The sequence below is a fragment of the Hippopotamus amphibius genome, chromosome 1, assembly GCF_030028045.1.
Source record: "Hippopotamus amphibius kiboko isolate mHipAmp2 chromosome 1, mHipAmp2.hap2, whole genome shotgun sequence".
Lineage (NCBI taxonomy): Eukaryota > Metazoa > Chordata > Mammalia > Artiodactyla > Hippopotamidae > Hippopotamus > Hippopotamus amphibius.
The window spans coordinates 228,324,278-228,341,037 of record NC_080186.1 but is presented as its reverse complement, the minus strand read 5'-3'; the positions used below and the strand labels follow the sequence as shown (position 1 = coordinate 228,341,037).

At 36.8% G+C, this 16,760-nt stretch overlaps 1 protein-coding gene across 2 annotated transcripts in view; it reads left to right on the top strand.

Moving 5' to 3' along the window:
* NDUFAF2 (NADH:ubiquinone oxidoreductase complex assembly factor 2) overlaps positions 1-16,760 on the top strand; it is a 151,333-nt gene that overhangs the window by 105,986 nt on the left and 28,587 nt on the right. For both annotated transcript variants that reach the window (XM_057742849.1, XM_057742843.1), the window contains one exon: positions 8,233-8,273. In XM_057742849.1, the coding sequence (XP_057598832.1) occupies positions 8,233-8,273 (41 nt within the window). The remainder of the gene's footprint in view (positions 1-8,232; positions 8,274-16,760) is intronic.

Here is a 16,760-nt window from a genome sequence, read left to right as displayed (position 1 = left end):
ATCACAAAATTTGTAACTTAATTGTGCCAACTAAATCTAATAAAATCCTTAAGAAACTCCTTAAAGTCAGTAACCAGAAAATAACTCATTATCATAAATATATCATTTGAAGAATTTTCATAAAAATATGAATTTCTTTTTTTTATAGTTCTTTATGATGTGTCAACACTCAGAATTGGCAAAGATCATTTTTTGAAAGATGAAGCTTTATTAAAATGTTGTATTTTCCTTTAGTAGTGTAAACACATATTTCTGATATATCCTTTGGATGCAAACTGTTGATAACCTACCTATAATTTTAGTTCTGAATGGTCACCTACTGAATCTGGTGATAGATGTCTCATTTACCTTAACCCCTGTTGGTACTGCTTCTGAAAGTGTATTAGCCATTGTCTGTTCTTACAGAATTTTGAAGAATGTATGCTTCATAAAGTATTTTCCTGCCCGCTTCTTCTAGTCTTTTTTTGTGATTAATGGGTACTTTAACTTGTAAGTTCACTTTTACACTCGTTATAGTGTGTTATATTCCAATAAGAGTATTAAAGTTCAGTGAAAATCTCATGCATACTGATGAGAATGCAAATGAACATTGATGAAAGAATGCCAGGATCTTAAGGCATAAACTGTCCAGTTATCTTGCTAAATTCTATTCAAACAATGGTTACATTATAATGAAGACTGATAGAGAATCCACCATACAAATACAATTAGCAATGGCAAAATTATTATATAATTTGTAATTGAATAGAGGTACAGTTCCAGATTGTTTTGTGGTTAAAAAAAAAGAAATGCAATGATTTGATATTAGTGCTTATTTCTGTTCCTCCCTCCTCTTAACCTTTGCCAGTCTTCAGCAGGACATTTCCTTTGCTGTATATAGTGATTGGGAAACTAGGGATGATTATATAAATGAGTGATCCCATTGAAATTTTCCAGCTGTAACGTTTATTGGATACATAACAGTGAATGGGCATCAACCATCATCTCAAGAAGACATTTCAAGTGTCTGGTTATTGTAGAATTATAAATAGTGCAAATTATATTGTAGAATTATTTATTTCAGAAATTGCATTTATCTATCTAAACAAAAATCTTTTTCCTTGAGCCATTTAAAACAAAGCTAAAGGAAACCTTTATATCTTTAGTGTCTCATGAGAGTGAATAGTCTAGGTAGTACTTAATACATTTCCTGAGTTATATTTCTTATACTATGAATGAATTTTATAAACTTATCCAAAACTAGTAGGGCTTAGAAAATACGCATGAGAGTTTCTTCAACCTATTCATCTACCTTGGAATTTTAAAAAATTATTTGGATTCTGTTAAAGTATTTGTCTTTTCCCAACCTCACAAAAAAACTGAAAATTCTGTTTTATGGACTCATCAAATAAGACAAATTGTTGTTTCTCCCATGATGATAGTAAGTGTGGATTGTGCCATTATACTTGTTTAGCATGATCTAATGCCAATGGTGGTGTTCATAGACTCTAGAATACATGGCAATCAGGTATGTGTAATTGTTTTTTTGGGGGGGGGTTGTTTGTTTAATTGTTATTGGAATATAGTTGATTTACGACATTGCATTAGTTTCAGGTATACAGCAAAGTGAAAAAAAATAATAGTTAATGATTTTTATTTTAGATAATATGAAAGTGTTTTTAAATCAAGATATATAGTTGTTGCTAAAAGGATTATATTTACTGGTAGCCCTGGTACAGGGGTTGGCAAACTTTTTCCTTAAAGAGCCAGATGGTAAATATTTTAGGCTTTGTGGGCCATATGGTTTGTTACAGCTACTCAACTCTGCCATTGTAGCACAAATTATAATAGATAATATGTAAATAAATGTGTGACTGTGTTCCAATAAAACCTTATTTACAGACACTGAAATTTGAATTCTATATAATTTTCATGTGTCATAAAATATTGTTCTTTGTTGGTTATTTTTTTCAGCCATTAAAACAAAAAACAAGCCATGGGCTGAATTTTGCTTGTAGGCTATAGTTTGTCAACCCCCACCCTAGCAGTTGATTTTTCTGAATTAACTTTCTAATCTAAATTAGAACTGAAGATTTATTGCTTAAAACCTTTTAGAGGTATATGGCTCATGGTGAATTATTTTAAAAGAAGTCTCTTTCCTGGAAAAAAAATGCCCATAAATATAAAATAACCTTTATTTTGATCATAAAGAGGAGTTGGAAAATTCCAAAAACCACTTATTTCCTTCATCATACAGAAGAATCTTGCTATCGCTCAGCTGGACTTTCTAATATGGGTCAAAATCACGTTAGAGTGAATATTTTAATAGTGCAAGTATTTTATAGTGGAAGTATTCATTGAACAACTGTATTTAAGTACCTACTCTTGAGGCATTTAGGTGGTAGAAAAATAAATCTCCCATGGATGCATCCTGCCTTTGACCACCTTCCAGCCTAACAAGGAATATAAAATCTGTGCAAGTTGTGGCTGGAAATGAACCAAATAGAGCTGGAAGCTAAGAAGAAGAGATTGCAGAAAATAATAACAGGGATAGAAGTTCAGAAACAGGAATAGAGAAGGCAAAACACTGGGTCTGTATTGAAAATACATGCATGGCAGCAGTCCCTAACCTTTTGGGCATCAGGCACTGCTTTCAAGGACAATTTTTCCACGGACCGAAGAGGGTGGGGATGGTTTCAGTATGATTCAAGTGCATTACATTTATTGTGCACTTTATTTCTAGTATTATTACATTGTCATATGTAATAAATTAATCATACAACTTGCCATAATGCAGAATCAATGAGAGCCCTTAGCTTGTTTTCCTGCAACTAGATGGTCCCATCTGGGGGTGATGAGAGACAGTGACACCCAAAGTATGCTGCTTATGTCCAGGCTACTTGTAATCTCATTTTGGTTGTTGTCACTGCAGAAAACCCTGCTTCACAAAGCTAGGATGTTGGACGTGAAAGCAGGCTTTGAGGTGCTTTTGTGGCAATCTCAGGGTATTCCACCTTGACTTTAATCCAGAACATATGGAGATTTGGAGTTGTCTGAAACATACTTTTAAGGCCACCATCATTTGTGATCTCAAGCAGTTGATCCTCTTCTAGTACGAACAAAGTCGATTCACCTGGCTTATTCACAAATGGATCACGGATCCATTCCTTCCCAGGCTGGGGGTCTTTTGTGGTTGGAAGTAATGCTCAAACTCTTTTGAAAGCTGAGATAGGTGATCATGCGTCAGCTGGGAGAAAGAAGGCCCTGGCTCAGTCTTTCAAAATCTCTGCTGTTGTTTGAAATGTGTCAAAAATCCCAATGTTTACTCGTCACCCCCATAATTCCAGATGAAGCTTCACTTTATCTGCCGACTTGCACACAATTGTCGTTCTCCCCTGAAGTGACAGATTGAGTTCATTGAGCAGGTTGAATATGTCAAACAAGTTATTAGCAAGTTTTGCGACCCATCCTGTGTGAAATATGCTGCCAACGGTGACTGCTTTTCTAAAAGAAATCTCTGGAGTGGCTCTCGTAACTCAGGAACTCTGGCCAGTGATCTACCTTTAGAAAGCTATCTCACTTCTGTGTTTAAGAGAAGATGTGTGTGCTCTGTGTCCATCTCCCCACAGAGCTGCGCGAACAGACGTGAGTTAAGGGCATGTACTTTAATGTGGTTGATAATTTTAATCACATCCTGCAAAAATTTGTTAAGTTCAGGTGACATTTTTTGGCTAGCCAGCATTTCTTTAAGGATAACACAGTGCATACACTCACATTCAGAAGCAACATCTTCAACCCCAGTAGTGAAACCAGAAAGCTGTCTAGTCACGTCAGCCACTCCATCCGTGCATATACCAACACAAAATGACCAATTCAGTTTTCCTGATATGTAATCATTCAGAGACTAGAATAGTTCTGCAACTGTGGTGTTGGTTGGCAACAAAAGTGCACATAATATACCCTCATGCACATCCTCCTTAAAAGTATATCGCACAAAAACAAGCATTGTTGCCTTGTTGTCAAAATCGGTAGACTCATCAACCTGGATTGCATACCATGGTGACTCATTAATCCTCTCTAACAATTGTGCCTCAATATCCTCTGCTGTTTCATTAATTCATCTAGTTGTAATGCTAACCGAAAGAGGAGCACGTGCCACCTTTTGAACTGCAGCCTCTCCTAAACGTTCACAACAAATGTTCTTAGCAGCAGACAGGATTAACTCTTCACCAGTAAAGGGCTTTTTAGCTTTAGCAATGCAGTTGGCCACTAAGAATGATGCTCTCAGTGCGGACACATTTGATGAAGTGGTGGCCTTTAATAATTGCTTCTTTTCTTCTTGTTCACGTTTTCTTTCTTTGAAAAACTCCAAAGGCTTCTCTCTTTTTTTTAAGCTCTTTATTGGAATATAGTTGCTTTACATTGTTGTGCCAGTTTTTGCTGTACAACAAAGTGAATCAGCTGTATTTACACATATATCCCCTCCCTCCCGTGACTCCATCCCACCTTCCCTATCCCAGCCCTCTAAGTCATCACCCATCATCCAATTGGTTTCCCTGTGTTATGCAGCAGCTTCCCAGTAGCTATCTATTTTACATTTGGTAGTGTATATATGTCTATGCTACTCTCTCACTTTGTCCCAGCTTCCCCTTCGCCGCCACCACCCCACCCACCTCTGGCCCTTGTCCTCAAGTCCATTCTCTACATCTGCATCTTTATTCTTGCCCTGTCACTGGGTTCACCTGTACTGTTTTTTTAGATTCCATATAAATGAGTTAGCATACGGTATTTGTTTTTCTCTTTTTGGCTTACTTCGATCTGTATGACAAGACTCTAGATCCATCCATCTCACTACAAATAACTCAATTTCATTCCTTCTTATGGCTGAGTAATATTCCATTGTATATATGTGCCACATCTTCTTTATCCATTCATCTGTTGATGGGCATTTAGGTTGCTTCCATGTCCTGGCTATTGTAAATAGCGCTGCAGTGAACATTGTGGTACATGTTTCTTTTTGGATTATGGTTTTCTCAAGGTGTATGCCCAGCAGTAGGATTGCTGGGTCATATGGTAGTTCTATTTTTAGTTTTGTAAGGGACCTCCATACTATTTTCCATAGTGGCTGTACCAACCCTTTTCTCCACACCCTCTCTAGCATTTATTGTCTCTAGATTTTTTGATGATGGCCATTCTGACTGGTGTGAGGTGATACCTCATTGTAGCTTTGACTTGCATTTCTCTAATGATTAGTGATGTTGAGCATCTTTTCATGTGTTTGTTAGCCATCTGCATGTCTTCTTTGGAGAAATGTCTATTTAGGTCTTCTGCACTTTTTTGGATTGGATTATTTGCTTTTTTGGTATGAAGCTGCATGAGCTGCTTGTATATTTTGGAGGTTAATCCTTTGTCAGTTGCTTCGTTGGCAAATATTTTCTCCCATTCTGAGGGTTGTCTTCTTGTCTTGTTTATGGTTTCTTTCACTGTGCAAAAGCTTTTAAGTTTCATTAGGTCCCATTTGTTTATTTTTGACTTTATTTCCATTATTCTAGGAGGTGGGTCAAAAAGAATCTTGCTTTGATTTATGTCATAGAGTGTTCTGCCTATGTTCTTCTCTAAGAGTTTTATAGTGTCTGGCCTTACATTTAGGTCTTTAATCCATCTTGAGTTTATTTTTGTGTATGGTGTTAGGAAGTGTCAAAGGCTTCTTTTAATGCAGGGTGCTGCTTGGTCTCCGTGTGGCCAAGCAGTTTTGAAGATTTCATGGCTTCATTGGGTAGCCAGTTGCCACATATTATACAAGGCAGGCTTGGAGAATGTGAATCACCTGTTGCAATGAACCTGTAATTTAAGTAGGACTCTTGGTATTTTATTTTAAATGCAGCTTTCTTTTTGTTGGCAGTCTTAAAGGCTTCTGCTGTCTCATTGGGTCTTTCTCCGTTTTCAAAGAAGCTCTCCAGTGATATTTGTTTTTTACTCATTTTGGCTAGGGTTAGCTTGTGGGCTTACCAAAACTCTGACTGAGACAAGTGCACAGTGCGGGAAAGAAGTCATAAATAAAATAATGGCGGGCCACACGTGGACTAAAGTAAGTGTCAGATTCTGACTTAAAACCTGCCACCAGATGCAGCTGTACAATTGAAGTACTTCAGCTCACTTGCCACTATAAAGCCTGTCACCAGGTGCTCTTGATTGTCACCTGCCATTCACTGATAGGGTTTTGATATGAGTCTGTAAGCAATTGATTTATCTTGGTCTCTGTACAGTCAACCTCTCTGCTAATGATAATCTGTACTTGAAGCTGCTCCCCAGTGCTAGCATCACTGCCTTGGCTCCACCTCAGATCATCAGGCATTAGATTCTCATAAGGAGTGCACAACTTAGATCCAGTTCACAGTAGGGTTTGCTCTCCTATGATAATCTAATGCAGCTGCTGATTTGACAGGAGGCAGAGTTCAGGCAGTAATGTAAGCAGTGGGGAGCGGCTGTAAATGATAAAGCTTCACTTGCTTGCCCACTGCTCACTTCCTGCTGTGCAGCGTGGTTCCTAACAGACCACAGACTGGTACCAGTCGTGGCCCATGGGTTGGGGATCCCTGATGTATGGGGTCAGTGCAAGAGAGAACAGAGCAGGGAGAAATAATCACAGGCCCACAATTGAATGTTGCTCTTTCTACCCCCACAATCATTCATTACCGGGCTTGTCATGAGGGTGGGTCCTGCTACTATTACTTGGATGACAGAAGGCATGCTAGTGGAGCTAGCCCATTGGAAGAGAAGATGGCTGGTGAGTGGGCAGAGCTCAGATTTTAGAGCCAGTTCAACCAACTTTTGATTCTCAGTCTGCTATCTGCTAATTATGTGAGTTTCAGCAAGTTGCTTAATCTTCCTGAACCTCAGTTTCCCAATCTGTAAAATGGGGTTAATAATTCTTACTTTCTGACATGTAGTTAGTGTTGTGACCTGTTCCTCCTCCTAGTTTAGTTTTCTTTGCGTGTTGCTTATAAACTTTGAAATACTGCCTAATAGAGCATGAATGGATTTTGGAACCAGAGACAGGGTCAGATCGGGATTCAAATTCAACCATTGCTACCTAATGTATAAATTTGGGAAAGTCATTAATTTCTGTATAAAATAAGCATATGTAATAATTTTGTAATGAAAATTGGATAAGCTAAAGTGATAAAGCAGTATTTTCTACTTTTCAAAAATCATATTCCTTACAATATATTTTCTCACAGTTTTCTATATATTCTCATAGGCCAAGCAAGTTTTGTTGATCTTTGCTTTTTTGAGTCTGCTATAAAAAAAAAAATACAGTTTATTGAACAATAGTGATAGTAATAACTTAGACTTGCATGTTTACTGTATGCCAGACTCCGAGCTAAGAATTTATGTATATTATTTCATATAACTTTCACAATAACCCTAAAATGTAGATACTAGTATTATTATTTTACCAATGGGAAATCTGATGGTTAGAAAATTAAATAACTTGCCTGAGATGACACAGTTAGTAAGTGCTTAAGTTAGGATTTGAACCCCCAAATCTTCCTCTGCTCTCCTAAGCACTATACTATTGTTTCTTCATGTGATTCTGATAGACTTCCCTAGAGGCAGTTCCCTTCCTATTGCTGTAAAGCATCTAGCACAGTGCCCAGTGTCCAGTAGGCACTTAACAAATGTGGGCTCTTTCTACTTTGCCTCTCATCTCCCAAATGTTGGAGCTAAGGTACCAACCATAGGAGATAGACTGCTTGCTAGAACAGATTAGAAGAGAAATCTCTGTAAATGAAAATGTTTCTACATCCATTCCTTTATATATTGAGCAATAATGGGTTCACATTTCCAGGATAATATAACTTTAATATTGCCTTAAAATTTACTGTATCATGATTTGGCCTATATGCCATGTATACACTAAATTGAATTCAGATGCTTATGAGGTATGATTTTAGTTATGAAGCTACCCCCTCTACATCCTCCCCATACTGAAGTATTTTTTATGACACAAATCGTTACATGTGTGTTTCTTTTCTGTGCCCCCTTCACTAATATATATGCTACAAGAGAGGAGGGAACTCAAGTTTGGTTCCCTGTTGTATCTCTAGTGCCTAAAACAATATGTAACAGGTGCTTAACACATATGTGTTTCATGCATGAATGAATAAAATGTGCAAATTATGGAAAACTTATGTTTTTTTTCTCCTTCCCTTTAGAAAACTTACATTTAAATATTATTTTTCTTTCTAGCTTGGATCAGAAAAACAAGAAAGACTCCGCCTACTATGGAGGTAAGAATACACAAGGAAAGTATTCAAATGTGTGTTTCTCAGTTGGGAGTTTATATGCTCAGGGATATGTGAAGCCTCTAAAATATATGTGATGCCACCTCTCCAATGTGTTAATTTTATTCGATAGAAAATAATTTCAAACATTTTAATAATGAAATAAATGCACAAATTATGGAATATAACATAAAATTCATATAAAATTTTAAATGAGATAATAAAAATTTAAAACAAAAACACTTTAGAGAATATTTAGACTTACAACAGCTTGCATCAGGACATTTCCCTGGCCCCTGGGAGTTCTCTGTTCTGATATAGATTCTTTGGTGGAGGAGTTTGAGAAACACTAAATCTCTTGGTCCTAACCAGATCATGCTCTGCTTATTTTGCCCTTAATTTTATATGACATAAAATTTTATAATTTTATAGAAATTTAACACCATCAAGTATCTGAAAAAACTTTAAAATATACAATTAGCATGTAATATGTAACACTCAGTGTAACTAATAGTTGAATTGAATTTTTATTTAAAACTTAAAAACAAAGGGAATTACCTGGTGGTCCAGTGTTAGGACTCCACACTTTCACTGCAAAGGGCCCAGGTTCAATCCCTGGTTGGCGAACTAAGATCCCGCAAGCTTCAAAAAAAAGGACAAAAACTTTAGAAACATAGTTTTGGTGGTATGCAGAATAAAAAGCATAGCAATGCTGTGGTATTTGTGTTTTTAAAACATGATTATTTCATAATTTTTATTTTAAAACAATAGCATAAAATGTTCTAAAATTAGTTTGTAAGAGATAAATGTATTTCGTAAACGGAAGTTTTCAAATTCATTAATATACTACCTATTCCTTTTCTTCTACTACTGAGGACTCCTCTTTTCCCTCCCCTGTTCCCTCACTCCTACAAACCCTACTGACAATGTAAATGGGCTCCAATACTCAGGCCACACGTTTTAAGAGGTGGGCTACTCCAGGGCAGAATTTACGATGACCGTTAAATTGGCATACCTATCTTTACTAGTTCTGTTCCTCCTGGACTCACCCCATCAGTGTTTGTCTCAGTAAACACATCTCTAAGCCTATTTCTAGCTTTATATGTTGCTTCCGTCTTGGCCTTGTCCTGCTCTTCTCAGACCCTTTTTTCTAATAGCAGTGAAACTTGGAATAAAAGCGAAAAAAAGTCAGTGAAATCCAAGATTCAGAAGTATCCCTTGTGGTTTCCAGTGGTAGGTTGGATCAAGGAGCCCCTCTGATTCCCCTTCTCTTGGCCATGATAAGAGCTGCTGTTCTTAGAGAAAAAGGTGTATCTTCCGTCCCCAGGACTTTGAAAGCCTTCTTCCATGGAAACATTGATACATGCAAAGTGATTAGATGGAAGTAACTGCAATAATCAGGCCTAAGGCACCACTCCTATAAATGTTAGGTAATCTCAGCATCTCAGACAAGCTCCAGTCAGAACAGTGAGACCAAATCGTTCCCTCCATGGTGCTCACATTTTTGAATATCTAAAAAGGAGCCCTCTGTTGCCTCTTTTCTAATGTACTGTTAATCACATCATTCTTTATGCTCTTCTGTATCTCCCAACACATATACACACAAATGCACACACTCTTTTCTCTCCCTCCTGACCCTTTCCATTGTGTTTCAGGAATTTCCGTTTCTTAGCAAATTACCCTTCACCTTTAATATTGTCCTAGGAACTTTCTCTACCACAGAGCCTCAACTAAAATCTACCTGTGTCTAAAAGATAGTGAATCTCTTCTTTCCTTGAAGTGAATTGTGCTTATTTTCCCACAACCCATAGAAGGAAAGTGGAATTGACTACCCCTACCTTCTCCCAGTCATTTCCAAAATATTCTTCCATTTTGTGGGCCCGGGAGAGTGTGGTACCTTTACAATCCAAGTAGGGCATTCTCTCACACTGATGGCAGAGATTAGAACCAGACTTGCAGTTTCTTCCTGTCAGTGTTTTCCCAAGTCTTAGCCTTTTAGTTCTTTGACTTCATCCACACCAGTATCCCTACCTCAATGAACAACCACTTTCATAGCCACACTTTAGTTCGTATCATCCCCAAACACCATTCTACCACTAAAACTTATAAACTCTTCAATCCCAGATTCTACATATATCATATTAAGGGGAAGGAAAAACCTATTTACTGTAAAAAATAAGACATGTACAGAAAACCACAAGAATTAAATGTATTGTTTGAAAGCTTATTATAAGGCAAATTCTACCCAGGTCAGGAAATAGAACTTTGCCAGCTACTCTTGTGCCCCATCTCAATACAACCTCCTTTCTCCCCACAAAAGCAACCCTGAACCTGACTTCTATAGTAATCATTTGCTCACGTTTAAATAATCTTTTCAGCCAAATGTACACTATAGTTTAGACTTGCCCATCTTGTAAAATCTTCATATTTGCTTTAAATCTCTTTCCATTTATATGTTCGTCCGCCATCCCTTTTATCTCCTTACAAATTTATCTGTTGAAAAACCCAGCCCATTTGACTTAAAGAGTTTGCCACAGTCTAGATTTTGCTGATCTTATGTTCTCTGTGTAATTCAACATGTTTCTCTGTTCTTCTATCTTTCTTCTACATTGGCAGCTGAATCCAGAAGCTAGATATTGATGTTTGATCTTTTTGTCAAGAATGCAGAAAATGTGTGGCAAGACTGCAAGAGAGCATTATGTCTGGTTGTCCTTTTTGTGATCTTCACAATCACTCATGCTTAATGCCTATGTCACTTCACTGGAAACAACCTCATATTCTTACATATCTGTTGAAACTAGTTTATTTTCAAGATGCTACCAGTAATTTGAGTTCTCTACTTTTTTTCAAATCTCTTAGTGAACTCCCACCCCCAATTACACTTCTGCCCATATCACCTGTAGACTATGGCTGAAGGTTAGCCAGTAGCAATTAGAATACCATTTACAATACCATCAGAAAGCATAAAATACCCTGATATAAATTATGCAAATATATGCAAGACATGTAGACTTAAAACTATAAAACATTGGTGAGAGAAATTAAAGAAGACCTAAATTAATGGGGAGAAATATAGATTAGAATATTCAATATTGCTAAGATATTAGTACTCCCAAACTGATTCACAGAAGTAATTCTTTTTTTTTCTTTTTTCCTGGCCATGAGGCATGTGCAAATCTGAGTTCCCCCACCAGGGATTGAACTCATTCCCCCTGCCGTGGAAGTGCAGAGTCTTAACCACTGGACTATCAGGGAAGTCCCTCACAGCAGTAATTCTTACACTTTGCCATGCGTCAGTTACAGAGAAGGCTTGTTAAAACACGGGCCTTATTAAAACAGAGATCGCAGGGCCTTTTTCCCAGAGTTTTTGATCCACAAGTTCTGGAATAAGGCCTGAATATTTGCATTTATAACAAGTTCCCTGGTGATGCTAATGCTGTTGGGACAGAGCCCATACTTTGTGAGCCAATACCTATAGACTCAATCAAATAAAAATCCAGCTAAAATCCCATTGGACTTGTTTGGAAGAAATCAACATGCTGATTCTAAAATATATATGGAAATGCAAAGGACCTAGAATAGCTGAAAGCAATCATGAAAAAAGGAGACGACAATTAAAGGACTTACGCTGCCTGGCTTTAAGACTTACTCTAAAATTATAAAAATTAAGACAGTATGGGGTCTTCTGTGGCAGTCCAGTGGTTAAGACTTCGCCTTCCAATGCAGGGCGTGTGGGTTTGATCCCTGGTCAGGGAGCTAAGGTCCCATATGCCTTAGGGCTGAAAAACCAAAAAAAAAAAAAAAGGTAAAACAGAAGCAATATTGTAACAAATTCAATAAAGACTTTAAAAATGGTTCACATCAAAATATCATTAAAAAAAAAAAGACAGTGTGGTATTGGCATAAGGATACATAAACAAATAAATGGAAAGAATAGAGAGCTTAGAAATAGACAGTATAGAGTATATAGCTAGTTGGTTTTTGACAGTAGCACCAAAGGAACACAATTAAGAATGGAAAGTCTTCATAGCAAGTGATGCTAGAATAACTTAATATCCATATGGAAAAAGCTGAACCTTGATCCCTACCTCACATCATACACAAATATTATTTAAAAATGGATCATAGACCAAACATAAAAGCTAAAGCTATAATGCTTCTACAGGAAGACATAGTGGAATATCTTCACAGCTTTGGGGTAGACAGAAAACAGAAAGCTCAATCCATAAAGAAGAAACACTCATAAATTGAACGTAACCAAAATTTAGCAAACAAATGTATGGACACCAAAGGGGGAAGGGCGGTGAGATGGATTGGGAGTTTGGGATTGACATATATACAGTATTGATACTATGTATAAAATAGATAACTAAAGAGAACCTACTGTGTAGCTCAGGGAACTCTACTCCATGCTCTGCAGTGACCTAAATGGGAAGGAAATCCAAAAAAGGGGGAGTATATGTATACATATAGCTGATTCACTTTGCTGTACAGTAGAAACTAACACAACATTGTAAAGCAACTATACTCCAATAAAAGTTAATTATAAAAAAACAAAACAGAAAACTAATGCTCATCAAAAGAGAACATTACGAAAGCAACAGACTGGGAGAAAATAATCACAGTACATGTATCTGACAAAGGACTTGTATCCAAACTATATAAAGAACACTTCAACTCAGTGATAAAAGACAAAGCTAATAAAAATGGGGTGAATATCTTGAATTGGCTTTAACAAGATTCAAGAATGGCCACTAAGCATATGAAAAGATACTTAACATCACTAGTCACCATAATGGGATACCACCACACATCTATGAAAATGACTAAAATTTAGAAGATTGACAATAACCATAACTAGAGCAGCCATAAACGTACATGTATAACCATACAGTGCTGATTGGTATGAAAATGATGTAACTGTGTTCAAAAATTGACAGTTTCTTATAAAGTCAAACGTATACCTACCCAATAACTCAGCAGTTTCCTGACCACCTTAAAGGCTGAAGGAATCCATTTTTAGACACACTTCTTGGAAAGCTCTGGCCAAAAGAAGGTCTAGTTCCTTGAAATACCATTTAAGCCTCCTGATTTGTGCCCCTTCCCAACTTTCTAGCTTTCCTTTAATATTTGTTACACCCATCCTACTTTCCAAGGTACTCCTTGCTGTTTCTCAAGTTGAATGTCTTCTTCTCTCCCATCAACTGGACACTTCTGCTCATGCTTCATTCTGTTAAAAGGCCCTTTAAAATTCTGTGATGCTTTCCTTAACTTTTTTTCCCAACTTAACTCATAGAGGTAGTCACTTCTTTCTTGATATAGCTATACTGCCTTGTGCACCTATATAATTGTTTGAGTTCAGTATTATAACTACTTGTTTTATTTGTACATCTTGCTGACTATATTGTGGGCTATATGGCACAGGGATTATGTCTTATTCATATATATGTCATAAGCACCTAACACAGAACCTGATTGATTATTAGTTAAATAGGTTTTATTGACAGACTTGAAAATCTCAGTGCCGTGTAAGTTTGCTACATGGTTTGTGTGACTGAGTTTGAATTTTCAGCAACCAACTGTAAAATAACCCTGAGAAACTGAACATATTTTGAAATTGAGCATTGCTTATACTTTTTTCATGGAAATTCGATTTTACTGTAGGTTGCCAATGTAGTTCAACACATGTTCATCAGTTCAGTACAGGTTGAATTAACATTTCACAAAATTAATGAGTTAGATTTTTCCTAGTCTTGACTCTATCCCATTAGAAGCCACATATAGCAAGAATTTTGAAATATTGCTTCTCCTTTCATACTGACAGAACAGCAGGAAACAAAGTTTTCTGTTTGAAAAAGTAAATAAATGTATTGCCAAGTATTAAGATACATGACTCAGCAATAGGTTTACAGACAGTAGAAGAAAGCCATAATATTAGAGCTCACTCACTTCATTTTTAATACATATGCTCCATGAAAGAGGAAGAGGAAATTCTAGAAACCAGTAGAGAATGGAGCTGGATGGTGATACTGTAGTTGAAGGAGAGGCTGGGGCAGCCAGGTAGGCCCATACTTCACAGCACCTTGTTTACTTGACCGTGTTCTCATATCTGGGCTGGAGGCTCCAAAGATTCTTTTTTTTTGTCCATGTCCAAGGTGATTTGGCTCTAAAAGATATCACAGTGAGTAAAACACAAGAAAGTTTGGAAGTGTTGCCAGAATTCCAGTATACTGATTTACAGTAAGAAATGACGTTGGCATAGGAAAAAAACAGTAGGACGTCTAGTGAGTGTGGCACCAGGATAAGGAAAGTTAAGTAGTAATATAAATGTTTAATTGCATCAGGTCTAAAATCACCTGTGATATCTCACAGTAGGGATAGTCTGACTCATAGGAATGGAAATATTTAAATAGAATTGACCACAATTCCCAATATCTGTCTTTATCCTAGGAATAGCCTTATGATTTGGAATAGAGAAAAATTCCAGGTGCTTGTTAAGGTTTTGCTCTTGTAAACACTGTTTTTATGGATTACCAGCATTTGTTTCTATGATTCTCCTTTTTTCTCTACTTCTCCTTTCTGATTGACCTATTATTTCTTTTACTATTACAATAGTTATATCATGGTCAAATGTTGCTGGCCCTGCAGCACTTCTTTTGTTTTACTCTTTTCATGTGTTTGCCCTGGCCTATAACGTGTTGATCTTGCAGTTTAACTTTCAGAAAAGAATCTTGTTTCTGCATTTCTGAGGCCCATTTCATTGTTGTTGCCAGGTGACTATGTATTGAGTTCTCTGTGCCTAGTATTATTAGTTCATTTTGTAAGTCATAGAATTGAAATGTCTTAAAATTGACATTTTCCATATATATTCCTATTTTCTTACTGACTTAAATGGGGAGTGTATGTTCTTATGGAAAAATAGACCCCTACCCCAAACTTCGCAGTATCACTTTTGGGAATATAGCGGAGTTGAATAAGAAAATTGTAGCATGTTCATACACTGCATTAAAACATCATTCATTAAAAATGAATGAACTAGATCTACATGTATCAACATGGATAAATCTCAGAAACATACTATTGAGTAAATAGAGCAAGTTGTGGAAGATTTCGTACAACGTGATACCATTTATATAAAGTTTGAAAGCAGGGAAGGAAAAATGGACTTTCAAGTAAAATTAGTCAAACACATGAGTTTACTTTCTCTTTTTGAACCTAATGAAAATGGCAGTAAAGCGGTTTATTTATTTGGTTACATTTTATTTATTTAGTTCGTTAGTTATTTGGTTGCGCTGGGTCTTAGTTGCGGCAGGCAGGCTCCTTAGTTGCCACTCGCTGGCTCCTTAGTTGTGGCATGTGAACTCTTAGTTGCCCCATGCATATGGGATCTAGATCCCTGACCAGGGATTGAACCTGGGCACTCCCGGGGAGTCCTAACTACTGCACCACCAAGGAAGTCCTAGGGGGGTTGTTTTTAAAAGCATAAACTTACAAGGTCAAAGAAGAATTGAAGAGGCAAAAGCAGCAACAATGTTCTGGAAGCTGGAAAGCAGAGGAGCAATGGTAACAAATGTAGCGAAACTGAGAAGTATGACTCCTAATCCAGCGGAAGAGAAAGCTTAGAAGGAACCCAGTTTAAACCACAGGACCCCAGAATGCTCAGTAATTGCCAGCGCCAGGAAACTGAAAGTGGAGTTGAGGCTGGTGCTAAAAACAGTAACCTGGTTGAAAATCTGTTTAAGAAGTAATTAGATATTAACCGATAAGTGTAGAAGAAATTATTAATATAATTAGAAAATTGCCGTTTTTCAACTGTCATGGTAATCGAATCAGGGAAAAATCATTAGTGGATATTAAAACCATTGGATCAAATTTTGTTGGGGAACAGGATATTTACATGGTCTCAAGGTATCTCCCTACAGATTACTTATTAATTACAAAGGGGAAGAAAAAGTAACTTTATAGTGGACAAATCTGGCCATACCACCTTAACCAGGTAGTCAAAAAGTTGTGCCAAGTAGAACAGACTTGACATCATGTATGCCTCTTTGTATGATGCACTGAGAGTAAGACATCATTCATGTAGTGTTTTTTAAAATGCACAACCTTAATCTAATCGTAAGTAACCAGAAAACCTCATGAAACACCAGGCCAGTCATATCAGTGTAATGAATGACAAAGAAAGACTAATCAACATGACAACTAAATGTAACATGTGATCCTGAATTGAGGGAAAAACTTAGCTATAAAGGACAGTATTGGGGTATTTTTAAAAATTAAACATGAACTATATATTAAATAATAGCATTGTATCAATGTTAAATCTCCTGAAGAAAAAGAAAAGTACATTGTTAAATTCCCTTTGTGAAAGTCTGAAAACCTGGCACCTTCTCTACCCAGTTGAAGTCTGTAGGTTTATTCATGGCAAAGGGAAAACAGACTGTTTTCCAGACATATTTGAGAGAAGAGGTACATTCTGAAAAATAGAGGGAT